The 22,519-nt window shown below is 63.0% G+C and overlaps 3 protein-coding genes across 15 annotated transcripts; 2 read left to right on the top strand and 1 right to left on the bottom strand.

Annotated features, from left to right (window-relative positions):
* Positions 1 to 53: 53 nt before the first annotated feature.
* Positions 54 to 9,256, top strand: MUTYH (mutY DNA glycosylase). Of its 11 annotated transcripts, none has more exons than XM_059727753.1 (17): positions 54 to 240; positions 625 to 739; positions 2,044 to 2,177; positions 2,463 to 2,502; positions 3,379 to 3,452; positions 3,539 to 3,580; positions 3,658 to 3,729; positions 3,900 to 4,013; positions 4,376 to 4,473; positions 4,737 to 4,881; positions 5,445 to 5,536; positions 5,929 to 6,123; positions 6,450 to 6,595; positions 6,995 to 7,168; positions 7,301 to 7,351; positions 7,952 to 8,127; positions 9,044 to 9,256. In XM_059727753.1, exons 2-17 carry the CDS (start codon positions 628 to 630, stop codon positions 9,233 to 9,235), a joined length of 1,857 nt encoding a protein of 618 aa, XP_059583736.1. In that variant the 5' UTR covers positions 54 to 240; positions 625 to 627; the 3' UTR covers positions 9,236 to 9,256. The 11 variants fall into 11 exon arrangements, with proteins under 11 accessions (XP_059583736.1, XP_059583733.1, XP_059583730.1 ...); XM_059727750.1 differs by having other exon boundaries at positions 181 to 240; positions 621 to 739; XM_059727747.1 differs by lacking the exon at positions 54 to 240 and adding an exon at positions 247 to 400 and having other exon boundaries at positions 621 to 739.
* Positions 9,257 to 9,637: 381 nt separating this feature from the next.
* Positions 9,638 to 15,067, bottom strand: HPDL (4-hydroxyphenylpyruvate dioxygenase like). 3 transcript variants are annotated; one of them, XM_019489489.2, is made up of 2 exons: positions 14,679 to 15,067; positions 9,638 to 12,068 (listed from the first exon to the last, which is right to left on the bottom strand). In XM_019489489.2, exon 2 carries the CDS (start codon positions 11,643 to 11,645, stop codon positions 10,455 to 10,457), a length of 1,191 nt encoding a protein of 396 aa, XP_019345034.1. In that variant the 5' UTR covers positions 11,646 to 12,068; positions 14,679 to 15,067; the 3' UTR covers positions 9,638 to 10,454. The 3 variants fall into 3 exon arrangements, with proteins under 3 accessions (XP_019345034.1, XP_019345028.1, XP_019345044.1); XM_019489483.2 differs by lacking the exon at positions 14,679 to 15,067 and adding an exon at positions 12,548 to 12,777; XM_019489499.2 differs by lacking the exon at positions 14,679 to 15,067 and adding an exon at positions 12,283 to 12,482.
* A 15-nt stretch (positions 15,068 to 15,082) lies between these two features.
* LOC109283636 (selenoprotein Pb-like) lies at positions 15,083 to 18,610 on the top strand. Its single transcript, XM_019489520.2, has 4 exons — positions 15,083 to 15,282; positions 15,402 to 15,614; positions 17,302 to 17,440; positions 17,673 to 18,610. The coding sequence occupies exons 1-4, from the start codon at positions 15,083 to 15,085 to the stop codon at positions 17,904 to 17,906; spliced, it is 786 nt and encodes a 261-aa protein (XP_019345065.2). The 3' UTR covers positions 17,907 to 18,610.
* Positions 18,611 to 22,519: the final 3,909 nt, after the last annotated feature.

Here is a 22,519-nt window from a genome sequence, read left to right as displayed (position 1 = left end):
AGGGCGGGGAGGAATCTGGTGCTTTAATTGGTGGCTGGCCCGCCGGTCCGGCTGTCAGGAGCGCTGATTGGTGAGCGCGCCGCTAATCCCGCCCTTACCTCACCTCGGAACGAGATCTCGTCCGCCCGCCTCTTCCGCCCTTCCGGCGCTCGTTCTGATTGGCTCCTGTTCAGCGGGGAGGGAGGTTCTGATTGGTCCCCGCGACACGGAAGTGTTTCCCCGGGAAAATCCAGCGTGCGGGTAAAGGGAGTTGCGTTGGGGCATGCGGGGTCCGGAGGCTGCTAGCCTCAGTGCACGGTCTGGTCCACAGTGCATGGTCTGTGGTTCATAGACCACGGTGCATGGTCCACAGCCTCCAGTGCATGGTTCATCGTGCACGGTCCACGGTCTGCGCTGCATGGTGCGTGGTCCATAGTGCAAGGTCCATGGTGCATGGTCTCCAGTGCGGTCCACGGACCAGGGTGCGTGGTCCACAGTTCCCGGTCCACAGTCCCCAGTGCATGGTGGCTGGTCTGTGGTCCACGGTGCATGGTCCACGGTGCCTGGGAGGCGGCTGCGTGTCACTGCTGTTCCCCGGGGGGCTCCCGCGTCCACTAACACCTGCCTCCCCTTGCCCCCAGCCAGACCATGGGCAGACTCCGAGCAGCCGCTGCTGGCGTCGGTCGCAGGCCGCAGCCGGGCACGGGGCCAGCGAAGCGATCGTCCGGCAGGTGCAGGGAGACGACGGCGCCCCAGAGAGGTGACGCCCCGGGAAGCACTGGAGGGGCTGGGCGGGGACGCCAGCAAACGCAGGCCGCCGGCAACCCCTCCGTTGGAGGCTGACCCCTGGGATGCGTCTGGAGTGACCAAAGAGTCGGGTCCTTGAGCCACAGACCCGCCCGCGGAGGCAGCAGGTCTTTCCGCAGGAGGGAGCAGGGTGGGATTCCTCTCCTCTCTGCTCCGGGGGCAGGGAGACGCCTCCCCCGGAAGCAGGCTGCCGCCTGGTTGAGGTTGCGGCGCCGTTGGAGTCAGTCGGCTCCTCCCGGCTCTTGTTGTCGGTGTCTGTTTTCTTGAGTCCAGCTTTCAAGCATGTCCTTGTCGCCTTTTCGGGAAATAGCAGCAGAGCCCGCCTGCGAGTGACGCTGGCTTGGTTAGTTCAGCTCCTGTGAAGCATCGATCTGGCTTGGCCCCGAATTCCCTGTTCTCACGAGAACATAAGAGCTGCTGTGGACTGGGTCAGACCCCAAGTCCGTGGTGCCCGGCGTCCTGTCACACCGCAGCACCGAGCAGAGGCTGGAGGGAGAGCAACTGGGTCCAAGCAGGGTTTCCCCCCGTTCCTCTCCCCCTTGCAGCCTCCAGCAGCGAAGGGCTGATGCAGAGGCCGTGCCCCTCACTCCCGTGCTCGATAGCTCCCGATGCCCCTTTCCTCCAGCATGGGTCTGATCCCTTTGTGAATCTGGCTGGTCTCTCACGTTCCCCCACATCTGGTGGCAACAAATCCCCCCTTTAATGCCTCTCTGGGTGATCAAGAGCTGCCTTGTGTTAGCTTAAACACGTCCTACCTGCTGGTTTCAAGCATACTGGCTGGATCTGGCCTGCAGAGCAGGGTCATCCAGCCTGTAGACTTTTCCTCGATGCTGGGTGCAACGGGGGATCTTGCCGCAGCGGCAGCCAAGTGCCCAGTGGAGCCCCGGATTGGGTGCCGTGCGTGTTGGATCCAGGATGCGGGGCTGGGGCAGGGGGAGGAGCGTCTGTGCCTGATCCAGCCTGCGGCATCCGACCAGCCCATGAACTGTTCCCATGACACTCCTTGGGCTGGATGAGTTCGACAGCCTTGCTTTAACCCCCACAGGGGAGCTCAGCTCCCTGTCTTCTCAGACCCCTGCCTGCCTTGAGCACTCTTCTCTCACAAGTGGCACCGCTGCCGCTGTGGCGGCTGCCATCTTCGTCCTCGTGGTCTCTCCAGGCAGATGGAAAGTCTCTTTCCTTCCTTCCCCACTTCCCCGTCCGTCCCTTTAGCCAGTGGCCCCTGATCCTAACCGGCATCTCTGTGCGTGTGCGCAGGAGCGAGCTGTCCAGCGCCTGCCCAGCCGTCTGCCTTCCATCTTTTCGTCGACACAGCCGAGATCGAGGCCTTTCGGACGTCCTTGCTCGCCTGGTACGACAGATGCAAGCGGGACCTTCCCTGGAGGAGACTGGTAATGCAGGATGGGGTCGGGGCTTGGGTTCTCCGTGGGGCAAAGGGACAGGGCCACGTCCTCGGGGTGGCCATGGAGCTGCAGACAGATTGGCTTTCTGGCCAGTGCTGGTCTCCAGTCCTGACACCAGACGTGCTGGTTTCCCGGTGTGTTTCCAGTCAGTGCCGCGTCCTCCTGTGGCAGGAGATCCTGGGTCCAGCTGTCTGGTTCGAGGTTCCCAGGCTGCAGAGAGGTGTTTATTCACCCTGAGATACGGACTCTCTTGTTCCTTCTCTCTCCTTGCAGGCCGTGAGCGAGCCGGACGTGGACAGAAGAGCGTATTCAGGTGAGACGCCGTGAAGCCTGGGTTGTCCCCAAAGGCTTCTCTTCTCTGATTACCGGGGTGTGCTGGCGTGTGGCGGGATGATCCTTAGCTCGGGGTGGGGAACAGCAGCCGCGCTGTGGACTCGGTCGCATCCCGTTTCAAACCCGCCCGCAGCAAACAGCCCGCTGCGGCCCCTTCAGAGGCCAGCCCGTACGTGCCCACCTGCGCCTGAGCCCTGCGGGTCTGTGGCTTGGTCTGAAGCATGGCAGCAGCCTGAGGGAACAGGCAGGTGCTTGGGACACGCTTCACAGGCCCGGTGCTGAGCCTGCCTCAGATACATGCCCCTGCCCACGCGTGTGTGCATGTGTGAGTACCGTGTTTACCTGAATCCAAGACAAGGTATTCCCCCCGTTCAACATGTCCCTTGTCTTGGATTCGAGTGCCAGGGAAGCTCTGACCCCAACCCCCTGCTTGGGGTTGGAGCTCGAGGTGCCTCTTTCCCCCCACTACTCACCTGCCCCTTGCAGCCTTTGCTCCCTGCCACCTCTGCCCCTCTCTCTGGGGGGCCAAGCTGAGGGGGGGATGCAGGTGGCAGGGAACAGGCCACATGACCCCCCGCTGCTTTCCGTGCTGTAGTTTAAGGTGACCCTCCGACAACTTGACTCTAGACATGGGGGAATTCGAATGTGTGTCTGAATTGTCAGCATCTAGAGCCTCATTCTGGCGGGGGGTCATCTTAAATTTGAAGCTGTTTTGGATTTGGGTGAATACGGTAGCTGTAGGCCAGGCCCTGGGAATCTCTGCTCCCCCCCCAGTTCCCCAGGGCAGGCAGGGACATGGCACGAGGGGACGGTGCCTCGCGGGCCCCTGCGACGGTGTTGCTCCCTCTGCCCGCAGTGTGGGTGTCGGAGGTCATGCTGCAGCAGACGCAGGTGGCCACGGTGATGGACTACTACACGCGCTGGATGCAGGTGAGCTGCCCACCTGCCCCGGGTCCCCTGCACGGCTCCTGCCCGGCTCTCCCCCGCTAACAGCCCCCTGCTTCCTTTGCCCGCAGAAATGGCCGACGCTGCAGGCGCTCGCCGACGCGTCGCTGGAGGTGAGTCCTGGAGGAGCGGGTGCGAGTGCTGCTCTTGGTCTCTCAGCCCCGTAATGCCTCGCGCTCTTTTGGGACAGGAAGTGAACGCGCTGTGGGCCGGCCTCGGCTACTACTCGCGGGGGAAGCGGCTGCAGGAAGGAGCTCGCAAGGTACCCGGGGTGGGGGAGTTACCCTGTGGGGGGTATTTCCTCTTGCCAGCAGCGGTCCCTCTGCTCTGTCACCGGGGGGTCACTGGGAGCTCCAGCTGGGCTCTCAGTTGCCCCCTCCTCGAGTCAGGCGTCGTGTCCTGCTGTCTCACCGAGTCCCTCCTGCCCCCCAGGTGGTTTCCGAGCTGGCAGGTCGGATGCCCCGGACGGCTGAGGAGCTGCAGAAGCTGCTGCCGGGAGTGGGGAGATACACAGCAGGCGCCATCGCCTCCATCTCCTACGGGCAGGTGATGAGAGCGCTGCCCGGGTGCGACCGCGGCTGGGGATTGGGGCACTGTGGGCGGCTGTTCTGGTTCTCGTTGGGAACCGGCACCTCCCGCTTGCTGGTTGCCCGCCGTGGTGCCCGGGCCTTCCTGTTGGGTGCGACGTCTGCAGGACCAGCCAGGCTCTCCCAGGGGCACCGGGCGCTGAGAGGAGGCCTCGTGCCACAGCCTGGGTCTGGGGTGTCCGTGCCCAGCCCCAGCCTGGCCTTGTTGCCTGCTTGCGGCAGGCCTGGCCTTGCTCCTCACCCCAGAGGGACACGGGCCGGCCCAGCTGCCCAGAGCGTGGAAGCCTGCCCGGTAACCGCTGCCCGTCTGTGTCGCGCCAGGCCACGGGCGTGGTGGACGGGAACGTGACACGGGTCCTGTGCCGCCTGCGATGCCTCGGCGCCGACGCCAGCAGCCCACCCGTCACCGAGCACCTCTGGTAGGAGCTGCACCTCGTTCAAAGAGGCGAGGGGTGACTGGGCATGTGGGGCGGCACGATGCTGGCTCCTGTCCCAGCAATGTTCACAGCACAAATGCACTAGCCTGGTCGGGGGGACTGAGGTGGGGCTTGTAGGGGTCTCAGGCTGTGGGCTGAGCCCCCGCTGCTCCGGGGACGGCTGGGGCAGGGCGGCTGCTCTTGTCCCTGTCGCTCGCTCCTTCGCCAGGCCGCCCACACCCACTCCTGCCGCCGTTCCCTTGCAGGGGCCTGGCCCACACGCTGGTGGATCGGGCCCGGCCCGGAGACTTCAACCAGGCGCTGATGGAGCTGGGGGCGACCGTGTGCTCTCCCAAGGCCCCGCTGTGTGCGGAGTGCCCCGTGCGGCCGCACTGCTGGGCACAGCGCAGGGTAGGTCCGGGCCCGGCCCATGCGGAGGATTCGGGCTTGCGTGTGGTTGAGGGGGCAGCTCTGCCACAGGCTTCCTTCATGGCCCTGGGCAAGTCCCTTTGCCTTGTGGGGTCGTTTCCCTCCCTGCCTAATGGAGCTGCGACTTGCTGAGCCCTGAGGTCCCCTCTGGCCCTGCGACGCCACGAACACACCTGCCTTCCTGCCGGGCTCGGGGCCCCCGTCAGCAGCAGGGACCGATGGCTGCGGGGAATGGCTGTAGGGGCCGGGCAATCTCACCCTGGGGCTGCGTCATCCCCAGGGCAGCGTCTAGCCCAGTTCTGCCTGCCCCATCCCTTGTAGGCCTGTCTGTGGACTAGATTGGGCCCTGGAGCCAGCACCGGTGCCCAGGCCCGTTCCCATCGGGGCAAGCCTGTCGTGCTTTAAGCCAGGGTCACGCCGTTGCAGGGCACGATGGCAGGGGGCTGCCCACACCACACTCCCCATGGAGCCGCCAGCTCCGTGGGGGCGGGGAGCTGGGATGAGTGCACGCACCGCCCCGTCGCTGACCCCGTCTCCGTGCACAGGTGGAGAAGGAGCTGGAAGTTGCCTCCAGGAGACTGCTGGGAAAAGCCCCCTCCAGCTGCCCCCCAGGGCCTGACATCGAGGAGTGCGGTAGGTGCGGAAACGTGGTTGCCCCATGGGGAGGAAGCTGCTTGTGGCCCTTTGCTCACCCTCTGCAGGGTCCTATCTGGGTGCGGGTGGTGGTCTTGCAGGGACTGCCCGTGTGCTGGAGCCAGGCAGGGCAATGGGGCAGCTTCAGGGTCTCGTAGAGGTGGGTTTCCATGGGCAGAGCACTGGGGTTGAACTCTAGGCACGGTGGGAGGAGGCAGGGCAGCCTTGGCGGGGTCTCGCCGCGCAGTCTCTGCCCGGGCCGGCCGAGGTCCCCGTCTGGGGTCCAAATTGTCAGCTGCCAGAGCAAGGTGCACTGACAGCGGGCAGTGTGTGCTTGCCAGCAGGGAAGCGGCGCAGGGGTCACGGGCTGACCCAGGGCTGCTCTCACATCTGCAGCCGCCGGCGCCTCGGGGAGCTGCCCCTTGTGCCCCCCTGCCTCGGAGCCATGGGACAGCAGCCTCGGCGTGGCCAACTTCCCCAGGAAAGCCGCCAAGAAGCAGCCCCGGGCGGAGCGGACGGCCACGTGCGTGCTGGAGAGGAGCGGCCGCTGCGGGGAGCCGGAGTTCCTGATTGTGCAGAGACCCAGCTCAGGTACCGGGGTCCGATGCTGAGGGCTGAAGGGGGGGCGGCTCCTTTCTACAGAGAAGCAAAACCCCTTCCTCATTGCAAGGCAGGCCAGCAGGACCCTGGGCGGTGTCCCTGCAAGTGCAGGGAGATGTCTCATCCCCTAAATTCAGTGCCTGCCACACCGGGACTGCTCTTGTGCTTTGAGGAGGAGGTGGGGAAATTAAAGAGTCCAGCAGAGAGCAACAGAAATGGGCGCCGACTTCAGGCTCGCGGTTCCTGCTGGCAGCCACAGGGTGTCCGTCTCGGGCGCTGAGACCCGCAGGGCTGGCTGCAATGTCCGTCTCCCCCAGGCTTGCTGGCGGGGCTCTGGGAGTTCCCCAGCTTGCTCGTGGCCCCGGGGCTGAAGGAGAAGCAGCAGAGGGAGGCGCTGGCGGGGCACGTCCGGGCCCAGACGGGCACGGCCGTTGCAGCAGGTCGCCTGCGGCACGTCGGGGAGGTGAGTCAGGCCGCGCGGGGGTCAGTGCCGTGCCCTGTGGGCCTGGCCTCCTTGACCACTGGGGGCAGCTGCCACGTGTGCCTGGACAGATGGGACCTTGCCCCAGGGCCCTGTGGTGCTGGGAGGGGGGTAGCAGTCGTGGCAGGTTGCCGCTGGGCTGCCTGGCATGGCGTGTTGGTTGATTTTGAAAGCCCAGTGGGGTCTTTTGCACTTGCTCCATCCTCCACTGCCCTGATTACAGCGCCCCCGGGCTCCCTGTTCAGCCCCAGTGCCGTGTCCCTCAGCCGGATCCTGCCACTCATTGCCCCAAGGCTGAGCACAGACACAACTCGGCTCGCTCCCTCCCGACCACCCCTGCCCTGCAGATGCTAATGCCCCGTTGCCCCCTCTGCATCCCAGGTCATCCACGTCTTCTCCCACATCCACCAGACGTACGTGGTGTACTCCCTGCTCCTCGACGGCCCCAGGGCCGCGGCGCCGGTGAAGCGGGAGGAGGAGCCGGAGCTGCCGGCATCCCGGTGGGTGACAAAGGCCGATTTCCAGGCAGCCGCTGTCTCCACGGCCATGAAGAAGGTACCTGGGGACAGCGCGCCCAGCCGTGCATGTCCCTTCCCCTCTCAGGGTCTCTTGCTCTGCACCCCGCGGCCGTGGGGGCCAGCAGGCTCCCCTCCCCGGCCGGTGGGCTCAGCCCTGGTCTCCCCGCAGGTGCTGCAGGCGTGCGAGAGGCAGAGCCGCGAGGAGAAGATGCCCCGCACGGTGAGCACCTCAGCGTGGGCATGGCCAGTGTCCGGGACCGCAGCACAGCATGTCTCAGCCCTGCCCTACGTGGGTAGAGCTGGGGGAGTCTCTTCCTTCCCCCGTGCGCAGGGCACTACTTGTCTGCTGGGACCCCCTGAGTGTCTCCGCTTCTGCCCCTGGGGTGTCAGACCTTGACGGGCCCCTGCGCTCCTGCCCTCCCCCTGGGGCACTCAAGTTCAGTCTCCTGGAGCACTTTGCTCCACACCTTGGGGTCACAGGTGGGGCCAGGAGGGGATTTTCTCCGCTTGCGGGAGGCGCTGGGGGGTGCCAGCGATGCTGCCGGTGCTGAGAAACCCAGAGGTCCCTGGCTGGGGGCTGGCTGTCCCACTCAGGGACAGACCCAGGGCCCCATGTGTAGTCAGGGAGGGATTTTCCCTTGGGTCTGCGGGGGCTTTGCCTTCCTCCAGCAGGGGCAACTCCTTCCCCCCCAGGGAGTGGTAGGGCCTTGGTGCCAAGTAGCTGCATGGCAGGGTTTGCCCTGGCTGTTTTGGGAGACTCCTTGCCTCCGTGGTCCCATGAGCGCAGGGGACTGGCTTTTTCCTCCATCCCTGAACCCAGGTCTCCAAGCGGAAGCGGGGTGCCGCCCTCGAGGATGCCCCCCGCCCGCCTGGCCGGGTGAAGGCAGGCACGGATGCAGATGGCGGCCTGGCCAGGGGACAGCTCTCCCTTCACGCCTTCCTCAAAGCAAAGTGACTGCTGTCTCCGGCTGGATCGGTCAGGATTGGACCCCACCGGTGAGTCCTGGGGCGAAAGGTGTGGGGTGTCGTCCCCCGTTCGGCAGGGGCTGGTGTGCGGCTGGACTCCCCACAGACGCCGGCTCCCCGCCCAGCTCCACGTTGCTGCAGATCACAGCGCTGGGTGCGTGGAGCCCAGGGGGGGCACAACGACTGAGGCACGGTGCCCTGCGTCTCTGAGGCCTCCTTGTAGCTGCCTCAAACCGGAGCAAGAGGGGCCGTCCCCAGGGAAAAGGAAATGTCCTCTCCTCTTGGCCGGCAGCTCCGGCCTGGTGAGAGAGGTACTCACCTTTCATGGTGAGAAGCCATGGGCTTCCCCAGGACGGTTTCCAGGCTCCGGCAGGACATGTCTGACTGGCTTGTCAGCCCCGGACTGGAGACCCCTGCTCCCCCACGGAGCAGAGCTGCCGGCGGGGGACAGGTCAAGTGGGGTTTCTTTCTGGAGCAGCACCCCGAGTCCGAGCTTGGGGAGCTCCAGCTGCCAGTCCCTGGCTCCCTGCGCATCTGGACCGGACCAAATCTCCCTCTTGCACCCCGGGGGATTGTCCCGCTGGCCGAGGCTGCCGGCGGAGGAGCCTGGACGAGCGTATCGTTCCCATTTCAGATCATCACTATTGTTTTTAGGGTATTTAGTCCCGTGAGTCTCTCCTGGTTTACTGGACGCTTCTGCTAGACTTTGCAAGAGCGTTCAGTCTGTCTATAGTTATGGGCTTATATTGAGGGGAAAAAGCTGCGTTTTTTGTTTTTTTTTTAACCCTCAAAACTGAACCTGAGACCAGAGGGTCAGCCTGCGCGTGGTCGACTCGGATGCAGGGTGGACTCGTCATCGGAACAGGACGTTTCCTGCAGGGTGAGGCGCCAACACCCTTCCCTGCCATCTCCCCCCTTGGTAATGGTGGGGTCTGTGTGCACCTAGGGATGGGAAAATGATGCCACAGGGAGCCAGCTGCATCTCCACCCGCTGCCCGTCTGCTCCTCCCAGCAGCCAGAGACCCCTGCGAGAGCCCTGCCGGCGGTAGTCCTGGCTCTCTGGAAGGCTATATCAGATGCTGGTCGGAGCACCAGGTGCCGGTTACTTTTATCTCTGCTTTTACCAATGTTTTCTTAATAAATCCTCTTTTTTAACTGAGACATTTAGAAGTCAGGTTTGTGGCTCCACTCAACGTCATACGACTCCCTCCTTCCTTGAGCCCTGGAAGCAAAATAGCAGGGAAATGCCCGACCCCAGCCAGGGTGGAGGTAGCCAGGCAAACGGCGTGGGAGATGGGTCTGAGGCCAGGCAGAGTTGCGCAGGATAAAGAAACCAGCTTGGGCCACGTGAGCGTAGTGGGATTCACTGCTCCGTGGGCAAGCGGCCACCTCCTGCACTTGCTGCATTGCCCCCCCGTCAGCGCTGTGTGCGGGGCGCAGTGCCCCTGGGCGCACAGACCGTGCCCGTTCCCTGTCCCCGGCAGAAGAATTGGGGTGTGTTGCATGCAGCCGGCGACAGAAAGCTCCTCGTGGGCAGGAAAAAGCAGCATTTCTGACTTTTAATTCAGTAATTCAAGTAACCAACATGTTCCTGGCCCTTATGGGGCAAGTCTTCCCTGTGGGAGGAAAGAGCAGGAGTGTGTGCTGGCAAAGGCAGAGCGGGGGCTGCCCTCCTGCCCCGGGGGCTGGGGAACAGCAGCGTGGTGCTGTGCTGTTTCGGGCAAGGCTGGGGCCGAGCTGCTCCCGAGACCCGAGGACGGGGCAGGAGTGTGGTTGCAGGGCCCTGCTTTCCCCTCTGCAGCCCTGGGAGAACTCCAGGCTCCAGCCGGGGGAAGCCCTGCGGCCTGTGGGTGCTCATGGGGCTCTGGAGGGTTTACGTAGCTTCTAGCCCCGGCCGTGGCCCCGGGAGGGACGGGCCCCGTCCTGGCCATCAGCCTCCCTGGAGCTCTGCTCTGGACTGGCCTCAGGACCCTGCTAGAGGCTGCATGAGACCGGAGCTGTCCCACGGGCTGGGTGGAGAGGGCAGTAAAGCCCAGTGAGCGCCCGATGGCTCAGGAACGGTGAGAAATCGGTGCAGCCCCAGCTGGAGCGGCCCTGGGAACGTCGGCTCCCCCCCAGCCGCCCTTCTGCCTTCCCAGGGGGGTGAACCAAGGGCCCCTCAACCCACTTATAACCTCCATGGGAGCCATGGCACTGGATAAGGATCGACCCCTGGGCACTGGGAGAGGGGAAGAGGACGAGCAAGCCACAGGCCAGGGGCCTGACTGCCCGAGGGCTTTGCAGACCTCCGTCCCCTTCTCCCCGCCACCCGCAAGGCACCCCTAGAACTGCTGGCCTCGTGAGGCCGTGGTGTTGTCCTAGCGCTGCCGGTCCATGTAGCCCTGTACAGACTTCCACAGGGCCCGGATGTTGCCCTCCCCGAAGCCCGAGGCCCCCCGGCGCTCGATGAGCTCCAGGAAGAAGGTCTCCTCGGGGAAGAAAGGCTTGGTGAAGATCTGCATCAAGTACCTCCTCGCCGAAGGGCTCTCCCCAGCCAGCTCCGCGTCCAGCAGGATGCCGTGCCGTGCCAGCGCCCCGGGGTCCTGTCCAGCCCCCTGGATCTCTTCCGTCTTACCCGCCTCGCTGTAGTAGGTGCGGGGTGGCTCCACAAACTGCACGCCGGCCGCTGCCAGGGTTTGGGCCGTGGAAACGATGTCCGTGGTGTAGAGCCCGATGTGCTGGACGCCGGCCCCGCCGTGCTGCTCCAAGAAGGTGTCCACCTGGTTTTGCCCCTGCTCCGGCAGGGACTCGGCCAGCACCAGCTTGCAGCCGTCCGTGGGCCGGGCCCGCTCAGCTCGGCCACCCTGCAGGGCCATGAGCCGCAGCCCCACGCCCCGACCCCGGATCACGTAGCCCTCGCCTGCATCCTCGGCCCCGTGCAGGAGGAAGCGCCGGAAGCCGAAGCAGCTCTCGTACCAGTCCAGCACGGTGCGTGCGCTGCCCCGGGGGCAGGCGTACGTGATGTGGTCCACGTGGGTGATCTCGGCCCCATCCGGCGGCCCCTCGGGGGCAGCGGTCACGGCGTGGAAGCCGGGCAAGAAGGGTCCTCGGTATCGGGAGCGGTCCAGCAGGGTGTGGCTGACGTTGCCCACGATGGACCGCACCACGGAGTAGGTGACAGAGCCGTCGGCGTCCGTCACCTCGGTGGGCGGCACGGCCAGGCGGCATCCCCGGTCCTGGAGGCGCCGGGAGACGCCGGGGATGTCCTCCAGCTCGAAGCACACGTTGCAGGCCGTGCTCACGGCATACGCGGGGTCCACGTCGTACAGGAAGTCGCTGGCTCCAGGGCCCGGCGACGGCCACGTGGGACCAGAGCACGGGGCTGCCTCCCGCCTTTCGTTGACGACGAAGACGGCAGCGCCTTTGCAGACAGCCAGCTGCCGGGCGCGCGCCGTCTCCCGCACGGCCACGGGGCGGAAGCGAAACTTGGTCACCAGGTCACTGGCCAGGCCCTGCCCACGGGGCACGTGGAAGGCGACGTGGCACAGGCGGCTCACAGATGCAGCCATGCCGCGGCCAGGGCAGGCGATGCCGGCTGCAGTCAGATCAGAGGGAAAGCGGGAGGAGATTCAGCACTGGGAAAGTCGTGCAAATCTGCTCCCCTGCCCTGGTTCCTTTCGGAGGAAAAGCCCCGTTTGCTCAAAGGGCTGAATCCGGTGGAGGCGTGCTGCTGCCACGAAGGTGGTACGACTGCCAGGCCAAGCGGGAGCGAACAGCGTGGCCTTAGGGAAGTGTGAGCCGTGTTAGCATGAATCGGGCACGAGGCAAGGGAGAGCTGCACCTTGTAGATTCACGCGGGGACTCTCAAACGGGGTGCCGCAGCATGCGGGGTGCCTCGGGCCGCGTCACAGCTGTTGGGCGTTCAAATGCGACTCGGAGGATAAACCCAGCGCCCGCCGCAGCAGTCCGCCTTTGCGGCCTTCCGCAGTTCTCTGCAACAGAAAAACCCGCGATGATTTCCCTGCGGTCAAACCCCCGAGCCGAGCCGAGCCGAGCCGGCGTCCTCCACCGCCTGCCCGCACCCGCGCGGGTTACACAGATGCAGAACACGCTCGCAGGAGCACGCGCTCCCTGCAGACGCCACGCGCGGACGCGCAGGGCGCAGGCTAGCGGCGGCGGGGCGATGTCGGAGCATCCGCCACTCACCACGGATTCAGTTAGTCTGTAAGGTGCAGCTCTAGTCCAGCCTTGGTAATGCCGCTGGAGATACTCCACGCTTTTGGGGGTACCCCACATGCCCTGGCTTTGCACACACGGCAATTTGCACCCTCGCAATGATCCTTTCCGGGGGGGGGAATGCACACCTGCACACAAGCCCCCCCCCGACCCATTTCTGCCCCTCCAAAAAAATCTCTGCCCCCCCCACCCCCACATTTCTGCCCTCCCGAAATATATGCCCCCCAACCCTGACCTTGGCCGGGTGCGCACGTGGAGCCGGGCCGGGCGCTGTGGGCGGGGCCTGGGCGGGTCCATGGCCGGGCGGGGGGGAGGTGCCTGTCCCCCCCCCCCCACGATGGATCCGCCCAGGCGGGGGTGGGGCGAGGCGGGGTTGCGCAGGGATCGGGCCCGCCGGGCGGGTCACACTCGCCTCCGATCCGGTTTCGGGGGGGTTTGCACACGCAGCGCATTGGCCCATGATTGTCCCGGGGCGGAAAGGGTTCATCCGGGCACTCCCCTGGGGCTTGAGGCGGGACGAGGGGCGGGAACGTCTGTTAGAGCCCTTATCCCGGTATAAAGCAGTGCTGCATCTGAAGTCGGTGGGGTTGGGTATCAGAGACCCTGTACTGCTGCCGGCTCGGGGAGACTCCCCTTGAGCTCAGCCTCTTCCAGCCGGGAGGAGCCGAGCCCTGCAATGGGGCTGGCCGGGGTGCACCTCCATGCCACCGTGCCCTGGCAGCTCGCAGCCCTGTGGTGGGGGTGGCGGGGGTGTGTGGCCCCCCGCACGGGGCAGGGCGGGGGATCCTGGCACACGCAGGGAGCGGCATGACTGAGGTGGCGGGGGGAGGGCTGCCCGGGGGCCGTAGGAAATGCCCTTTCCTCTCTGTTTCCGGGGACGTGTCTCGGGTGGGACTCTCGCCCCGCACCCGCGTGCCCGGCTCTGCTTGTCTGCACCGGGGCCCTGGGCCCGGCCCCTCGCCGGCCTAGCCCGTGTTTGCCCGGCGTCCAGCGCAATGAACTGCGCAAATATTTGCTCCCCGCTCCTGGCAGCGAGCTCCCGCCCGGTGGCCTGGGTGCTGCCGGGACTCGGGGGTCTCCAGCTTCCCCGCTGCAGCCCCAGGCAAGCGGGCAAGGCTCGTTGTGAAGCTAGTCTGCCCCTGAGGACGGTCTGGTAGCTAATGCACGGGAAAGCGGGGGGCTCTGGGGTCCTGCTGTCATGCGTCTCTCCTGCCTCAGTTTCCCCATCGGAGGAGCTGCCAGCACTGTCCTGTGCCGCTGTGTGGACAAAGGGCAGCAGGGCCCGGGTCCAGCACCCCCACGGCTGCCTGCCTCTGGCTCGGAGCAGCCTGCCCCTCCTGTGAGCAGGGCGGGGTGCCGGGGAAGGGGCTTGTGTCCCCTGGGCGCCTGGTGGGACCGAGGGGCATGGAGAGGTCTTCCTCCTCCCCTGCTGACAGCACCAACGGGGGGTGCATCCGGGGTGTCTCTCACATCCTCGGGGTGCAGTCCCGGAGCATCAAACAGGGGCATCCGCTTGGGCCCGGCTCCACCTGGCGACTTGGCTAGCCCGGACGGGCAGGACCCGGCGGCCGGATGAGCAGAAAGCTGCTTTTCGAACAGTGGTTTGGTTTCTTGCAGCAAACATCCTGCGCCGGCTGCCGAGGGCCTGGGCAGGATACCAGCAGCTTCCCCTGGTCTTGTGCCCTGGCACTGCCTAGGTCCAGCTGCTGCAGCGAGGGCTGGAAAGCATTTGAAGGGACAAGTCATGCGGCACCAGCGAGTGCCATCTCCGCCTTGTTTGTCCTCTCTCGGGCAGGGGCAGGGGGCTGCAGCCCTCCCTTATCCCTCCCTCCTGGGTGGAGAGAGCTGGGCTGGGAAATAAAAGGGAGCAGGAACTGGCTGGGGCTGGGTGGAGAGAGCAGCCCAGCCCGGGACAGAGCTGCGGGGTGAAGGCAGAGTATCTCCTCTCTTTTCCATCTTGGGGACGGGGTGACTAGACCTGGGGAAGCGCAGGGAGCTCAGCAGCTGCCAGGATGAGGCCCCAGGGATTGGGGTGGGGGCAAGATGCATGCATTGGAGGGGTCGGGGGGTTGTGAGAAGGAGCCAGGGATGTCTGAAACGAGGGTTGGCCTCTGGGCTGTGTTCAGGCACGTCCGCCGGGGCGCAGCCGGGACGAGCCCAAGTCTCCGGGTTCTCCGCAGTGGCAGAGCTCTGGGCCAAGGGGCTAGCGGGCCCCCGGAGCACAGCGGGGTTGGTGCCGCTGCGGGATTAGAGCTGGGCTCCCCCATTGCGTTGTCTGTGGCTGCTGACCTTCTCGATGTACAAACGGGTTGGTCCCTGTGCACCAGGGACTCTGTCCCCCCAAAACCCCGTCTGCTTCTCTTTACCGGGTGTGGAGATCTCCGCTTCAGCTGTGCTGTGTCCTGCGGCGTATAGCTGTTGGGGGTCCTCCCCAGAGGTGGCTGTATTTTGGCACGGGTGTAATGTAGACCTGTTCAGCGTGTGAACATATTGCACGTGGCTGCTGCAGATGTGGGAGTCCAAGCACTGCAGGGAAAACCGGGTCTCGGTTGTGGGGGGAAGGCAGCGTGCTGTATTCCCAGGCACGGGTAGCTGCTCCCCAGGTTAGGGCCACCCGAGGGGCTTAGAGGAGCCCCTGGAAATGTGGCCGTGCGTCTGTCTGACCCCGTCCCATGTCTTGGCTGTTCCCCCACGTGTGCAGGAGAGAGGTCAGGCTCAACACGACTCGTAACACTCCTCTCGCTCCCCAGGCTTAGGCAGGGCGGCCAGGATGGGGCCTCCGTCCCTGGCCGTGGCCGCTCTCCTGGGGCTGGTGGCCACCGTGCTGGCGGAAGTCACCGACCGCATCTGCCAGCCAGCTCCGCTGTGGAAGATCAATGGGACGGTCCCGATGGACGAGGCGCTGGGGCAGGTGACGGTGGTGGCGCTTTTGAAGGCCAGCTGACAGTTCTGTCTCAAGCAAGCTAACAGGTGGGCTTGGGGCTCCCGTGGGGCTGGGGGGCGCGGGGAAGAGCCGGCCGGGGGCTGAAGCCAGCCGCTCTGCTGCAGCAGCATCCCGTCTCCTCATCCCGGCTCTTCGCTCCTCCCAGCCTTGGCGGCTTGCGCGAGAAGCTGTCCCGGCAAGGGATGGCCAACGTCAGCTACATGATCGTGAACGAGAAGGCGCCGCTGTCCCGGGCCATGTACTGGGAGCTGAAGCGCCAGGCCCCCGAGGGGGTGCCCGTGTACCAGCAGGGGATCCTGGACCCCGACGTCTGGCAGATCCTGGATGGGGATAAGGACGACTTCCTCATCTACGACAAGTGAGTGCCTGGCGTCGGGGCTGCGAGCTCTTCCAGGGCACTGCTGTGGTCTTGTGCTCTCCGATCCCTCCAGGAGTCTTGAATTAGTGACGCGTAGCCAACGGCTGGGCTTCGGGGGTCAGCCTCGTCCCTCCAAAGAGGCTTGTAATTCAGTGCCTGCCACACCGGTCCGGGCAAGGGGCAGCCATGCAGCTGTGGCTCCAAGCCAGGAATGGGGGCTCCCAGGTTGTCTGCCTGACCCAAGCCTAGTTTATAGTCTGGAAGTGGTTGGGGTCCTTTTCAGCTCTGCCGTGCTTTGCTGTGACGCGGGATGGTCTAGTTGGCGTGGAGCAGGGGGTTGCACTGAGGTCCCTTCCAACCCTCTTGTTGCCCCCTTCCTTCTGCGGGTGGCACGTGCCCCCTGCCTGGCTCAGTCCCTGCATTGTGTAACCCTCACGGACTGCAGTTGTTTTCCTAATCCGCTGCTATCGTTTGCTCCACGGGCCCTTGAACTTTGCCCACGGAGGAGAGGGGGCTGCGAATAAGCACACAGCACAGTCAGCGACCTGCTGGGACGGAGCTGGGGCAACGCAAGCCGAGAGGCCTCGGGGAGGGGGCTGAGCTGCCAGGAAGGGCACGGGCTTCGAGGGTCCCAGAGAACCTTCCTACAGACCCCACAGGCGTGTGTTTTTGGACCTGGCCTGTGCTTTCCTTCCCTTTTTTCCCCCCCATCTCAGTTGCACGCGCAGTGCAAAGCCAGCACAAACCAAGGCGGTGACGCACAAGTGCTTCCCGGGATCCCCTTGCTGTGCAACGACTCTGGTTGCACCTCACCAAGCTTCAGTCTTACCCTGTAGCTCTGGGAGAAGCACCCAATTTTAGGGTACCAAAATCCAGAGCATGGTCCTGGTTCACGACCCGCTAGGTATCTTCAGAACCTGGCGGGATTTAGGCCCGTTCTGGCTAGTGAAACCACCTGATTGTGGTGCCGCGGGCAGGCTATTTAGCTCTGCCGAGAGACAGCGCTAGCATGGTGCTGCTTGAAGGTAAGCCTGGCTCTCTCCTGAACCAGAAATAATACCTCTGGGTCTGCATGGACTAACTAGCTCTGCCTCTCTCTGGTTTTTGTTCTGGTCTTTGGCTTGTAACTACTCGAGAGCGATGTCGTCACAAGCCCATGGGTAGGTCTCGCTCTTGAGGGCAGTACGGCATGGGTGCACAGACATGCACGCCCCTTGTACCTTATCGTGGAGCAGCCAGGCCTTACTTTTAAGTTGGCGCACCATGCATGGGTCTCGGTGGGGAGGAGAGGCAGGGGGTTTCTCAGGAGTAAAGTCTCTGGTCTGGGAGGTAAAATAGATCTGGTGTTAGGGAACAAAGTGGGAGAGACTCAGTGAAGAGTCATTACAATGCCTAACCCAATAGGGCCTTAATGGATAAGACCCTGGACTGCAGCAGGGGGAGGTGGTTTCTGTTCCTGACTCTGCCACTAACCTGCCGGGCAACTTTAGTGAGCTCGTTTGACCTCTCCGTGCCTCAGTCTCCCCCTCTCCTACAATGGGTTTACTATCAGTTTACACACGAGGCTATCCTGCTTTGTAAAGGCTGGGGAGATCTGTGGAGGGCAAGCTGTGCATGAAGCGTGGTTGCTGCTACCTGTCGCTGCATGGCAGGGGCTCGCTGAGATGCCTCTCGCTTCGCTTTGCAGGTGCGGCCGCTTGGTCTTCCACATCTCGCTGCCCTACAGCTTCCTGCACTTCCCCTACGTGGAGTCCGCCGTGCACTTCACGTACACCAAGGATTACTGCGGGAATTGCATCCACTACTCCAACAGCACCCAGCAAGAGGTAAGCCGCAGCATGCCCTGCCATGCATTGCTATCATGTGGCGCAGTACAAGGGACCATGGTCCTTTTGGCCCTAACCTACTCGCCACGGTGGAGAGGATTCTCCCCCCAGCTTCAGCAGGTTGGGGTGTACGACGCTGCTCCGACTGCACCTGCGAGGACGCTGACGGGCTCCTTCCAAGGCAGGGTACGTGTCTGTGCATCGCCTCCAACCTCTGACGTTCCCTTCCCAGGCGAACGGCACAGCAGAAGGTCAGGTGAATCCAAGCCTGGCCCCCGAACAGGAGAAGGAAGAGGAGCCGTCCACCCACGGGCACGGCATCCACCCCACACCCCACCACGAAGCTGATGGCAGCGAGAAGGCCTCGGTCCTGCATGGCAAGGCTGCCCCTGTTCACAGCCACCATCACGAGGGGCACAAGCACCAGGCGCCAGCCGCGCAGGACGAGGAGCGGGGAGTGCATTAGCGAGGGGTGAACACGGGGATGTGCAGACGCAGCGGGTTCACTTCCACGGGACTCGGGACTCCTTCACCCTCGCTGGCCCTGTCTCCCATGCTCACCAGTGGAGGGCACGGTGCTGCCTACCACCTTCCGGGTCCTGATCCCTCGCCCAGCCCCGCTGACCCTCCCCTCCTGTCAGCATGCCCCCTCTCAGCACAGAGGCACCCACCGTGGGGCTGCTTCTGACCCCTTCCTCCCTTGACTCGGGCCTTTTCTGCGCTCAATGAAGCCTGTGGTGCAACCCGGGTTCATCCCCGGTCGCCGTGGACAGATGCTGTGTGGAAAAGCAGGGCCAAGGGTGCAGGAGTCAGAGCCAGCGTTGGCTGGAGGAGGCAACGGGATGGCTACAGCCTCTTCCCTCCTCCGCCCCACCACCCTCGGGCAACGGCACGCTGAAGGGGAAGGGGGCAGGGGTGATGGGACAGCCCCTCCTGGTCCATTTCTCCTCCCCGAAGCTCCCCCAGGCCTCATTTTCCCCCCACTTCTCTTAGCAATATTTGCCCGGTGTGACGGGGGAGAACATGGCTCCCGCCCTCTGTGTCCCAGCTATAAATAAAGGCAGTGGTGGCAAGTCGCCGCAAGGTGGCACCCACGTCCTCACCAAGCCACGGCCAGGCAGGCCACGCCAGGGCGAAGAACGAGGGTGCAAATAAAGTGCTGCGAAGTGACCCTGCTCAGGATGGTTACGGAGGCCCCGGGCTCGTGGGGTGCACGCTCCGGCCAGGCGTGTGGGGGAAGATGGCCGAGGTGAAGGGCCCTGCTTGGCTCCGGGATTCGACCCTTTTGGGGCAGCCCATAGGGGTCCCCTGAGCTTACCCCTGGGCGGCGTGGCCGTGTTCGACTGTGCCCTCCATGAAGCCCTGGCATGGACGTTGGGTCCTGGCTGGTGGGCGCTTACCCCAGAAGGCAACCCCTGCCAGCTGCCCTCTCCAACCCTGGTCTCGGGGGAAGGGCTGCCTCCAAACCCAGGGGATAGGGGCACGGGGCAGCAAGGATGCTAGCTGCCGTTGGCTTCTGGTCTCTGCTTGGCGTGGGTATGGAGCAGCATCTCTCTCAGCACCATGCTGGCTGGGCCTGAGGACCAACCCCTGCCGCCAGCTGAGCGCTGAGCACAAGGTGGGGGGGAAGCAATGACCTCCGAGGCGGCGGGGTGCAGCATGCTCCCGTCAGCAGCTCAGCACCCCTGTCTGCTGGGCAGGAGGCATCGAGGCCAGGCAGGAACCTCATGCAGCAGCTGCCTGGCAGAGGGAGAGCGAAGGAGGCCGGAGGACAACGGAGCGGAGACCGGGACTGAAACCATTTGCAAAGCAGGAGGCAGAGCCAAGGGGGGTCAACACGGGGGTTGGAGAGCTGGGACGGCTGCAAGACCAGCTGGCCACCAGCTGCTGGTGTTTATCTTGGCTTTTGCCCTCCTGAAATGCAGTCCAGGTCAAGGAGATAAATGATGGCAATGAGACGATAGCTCATGATGAGTTAGCGGATAACCTTGTTGGGGCCCCTCTGTCCTGACCGCCGGCACTGAGCCCCTGGGCCGGACTCCTCCCTGACGTGCCTTCCTGCAAGCCTGGTCCCAGAAATGAGCTCATCGAAGCCTTCCAGCTGTGCTGGACCTTGGCCTTGACTCTGAAGGGGAGGCATCGCTGGTGTTTGACCTTCTCTTTGTGAAGGGCAGGGCATGCGCGTGGCATTTCCTTCTTATCCATGGGGAAAATGAAGCTCAGGGTCACAGATCTCCAAAGGCAAGTGGGTCCGTGACCCTCAGGGAGGATCCCAGGAGTATCAGGTACCGAAGTACCTTGGAGAAGCTGAGCCCAAGAGATTCAAGGCCTTTGCTTGTGTTGAGTAGAAAAACTCCTAGATGGTGCATCGTTACAGGCACAGAATCTGCCCAGTGCCTTGTAAAAGTCCCAGAAGCAGGATTTTGCTGCGTTTACACTAGTGCCGTTGTGACCTGTGTTAGGTGCTGGGGTATGTGGGGAGTCTGTCCCGGGGTGCCCGGAGCCTCATCAAGCCAAGTGGCTCTGGAAACTGTTTCTCAGCCAAATGGGGGGAGTGTGGCCGGCTTTGGATGGATGAAATATGTGAAAATTGTTGGGGAAACAGAAATGGGGACTTGCAACCCCTCTGGTGCTTGGGCAGAGCACTCAGCAGCTTCAGCTGCACCTGGGGTTGTCTGCAGATCAAGGAAGCAAGTGATGGTGGCTATTAGAGCCTCTCAGCCCCACAATCACCCCCAGCTTCGCGGAGGGCCTTATGCTGCACCCCTGGAATGGCAAGGGTGTCGCACAGAGACCCTGGCACCGGGTGTCGTGGTGCAGGGAAGGGGGAACAGGGGGGGATGCAGGAGTCCTGGCACAGGGGATACCAGGATTCATGGGGTACCCCTGGTGGGGGGGAGAAAGGGATGGGAGCTCTTGGAAGGGAGAAAGTGGCACGAGGAGAGAAGAGAGGCAGCAGGGACCAATAGAGGATGCAGCCCAGAAAAGGTTAATGAAGGGCCTAATTACCTCCCAGCTTTGAGCAAGCAGACACTTAGGAACAGCTGCTGCTCAGAGCCTGCTCCAGGTGGGGAGAGCCTGAGAAGCAGGCAGGGTAGGGGCCGGAGGAGGTGGGCTGTGCTGCTTCTTACAGGGCAGGCTCCTCTGCAGGGCAAGGAGGTGGAGCGGTCCATGGCTGGGGAGAGCTTCACTGTTGGGCACGTGGCTCTGGGGACCTTGGGGGTGCTTTGGACCTGCCATGCCAGCTCTGCCCCTGAAAGTGGGGAATGCAATGGGAGATGCACACGGACCCTGGCATGACGGAGCAGGGGGGATGTCTGCAGGGAATTAGGACTGGGAAGTGGCCTCTTTGGGATACCCTGGCTGGGAAGACCCTCCTGCCCACCCCCTCCTGCTGCAGCCAGCTCCTCTGTGCTGGTGGCACAGGCAGCTTTGACCCCGCTGCAGCCTGGTCCTGGTCCTGTTTGCCCACTAACTGCACCCAGCCTATGTCTGGAAGAGGAGTGAAGAAGGTCATTACCTTCCCTAAGAAGGTCCATCTGGGAGGTATCACCTGCCTGCTCATCCCCCGGACTGATAAGACCGGCTCCTCACAGGAGGGCTGTGTTAGTAACTGTGTGTGCAGCCCGTTGGCTCTGGATTTAGGATCCAGATTCCTTGTTCTGGGTGAGGAAACACCCTCAGACTGACCGTGACCTTTCCATTTGATAATAGGCAGATTTATTGATACACTGTGCTAACAGAAAAGAAGCAATGCAAACAAGCAAGCGATTCTATCTATCTACCAAATCCTAGGGCTGTCATCAGAGTTAAAGTACAGCTGTGTGTGTGAGAGCCAAGCTTCTCAGAAATCAATGAACTGCTGCTGCCTGTCCTGAACCATTCTCATGTATATGTATCTATATATATCTATATATTGCATGCATCTATATATATATATATATATATATATATATATATATATAGCTTATATAATTCCCAAAACCTTTAGATGCTATTTCTAAGCCGGAGTGCACACCTGGTATCTATGGGTGCTGGGGCCTTATCTGAAGGGTCAGTTTGTTGCAGCAGCAATGAGGCTGTTCATTGCCTGGCTGATTGCTAGAAAGAGGGGAGAGATGTTAAAGCCTCAAATGAGAAATGTAACCTCCTGCACCGAGTAGCCTGTGGACATCCGCGTACACGCAAGTATTCTTGGAGCCCACGGGGAATCTCCAGAAGAAATCTACAGTCGTCTTCCTGGAGACGTGAGCGTTGGGCTGTTTGGGCTCTGCAGCCGGGCTGCTGGGCACGTCTCCTGCAGATCCAGTGACAGGAATAGGGTTGAGAGAAGAAAAGTGGTAAGTGTTGTGGGTCTCTTCGGCTGCAATCTGCTGCAGACTGTGGGCTCCTGGGGTGCCCGGCTTGGTGTTACGATGCCCCGTGCCGTAGGGGAGCAGGTACTTGAAGGACTGAAGCCTTGAAGGGCGCCAGAGCCCCTTGCTCAGGAGACGGGTGTACTGAACACCCTCCTATTCAGTGGTCGGCGTGCGCGCTCTTCCACATTTGGCATTAAAGTGAAATTGTTCAAAAACAGCTGGATTGCAACGTGGCCTGCATGGGGCGTCCCTGCATGGGCTGCCTTTCTCTCGAGTCCTGGAGCAACTAGGATAACTTTTGGGGCAAGGACTTTGGTGAGTGATCTCTTATTGGACCGACTGCCTGGCTGGGGTAGACTTAGATGAGCATTTGAACGGAGCGCCTGCTTCATCCCCTCTGAGGAAAGAGGCCCAGCAAGGAATCTTCTTCTGAGCTTCTGAGCCGGTGTGCGGTATGAAAGGTTCCCTACACTTAATGAGCCGTGATATTTCTACTTCAGCTTTCTGCCCTGTAACTAAAATAACACCAGTCCTAAGTAATGGTCGTGACGATAAGCATCACTATGAACTGACTTGCCGGCATTTGGGGACAGCGGAGTAGGTCCGGACATTTCTGGGAAGGAACTTGGGGTGTTCAGAATAGCCCTTGAATATGCTACAGAAGAGGATTTCTGGGGGCAATGTTTCTGCTCAAGTACTTGCATTTTGGATCTTAAAATTC

The sequence above is a fragment of the Alligator mississippiensis genome, chromosome 5 (assembly GCF_030867095.1).
Source record: "Alligator mississippiensis isolate rAllMis1 chromosome 5, rAllMis1, whole genome shotgun sequence".
NCBI lineage: Eukaryota > Metazoa > Chordata > Crocodylia > Alligatoridae > Alligator > Alligator mississippiensis.
Note: the sequence above shows the minus strand (reverse complement) of the source record. Positions and strands in the feature narration are given on the sequence as shown.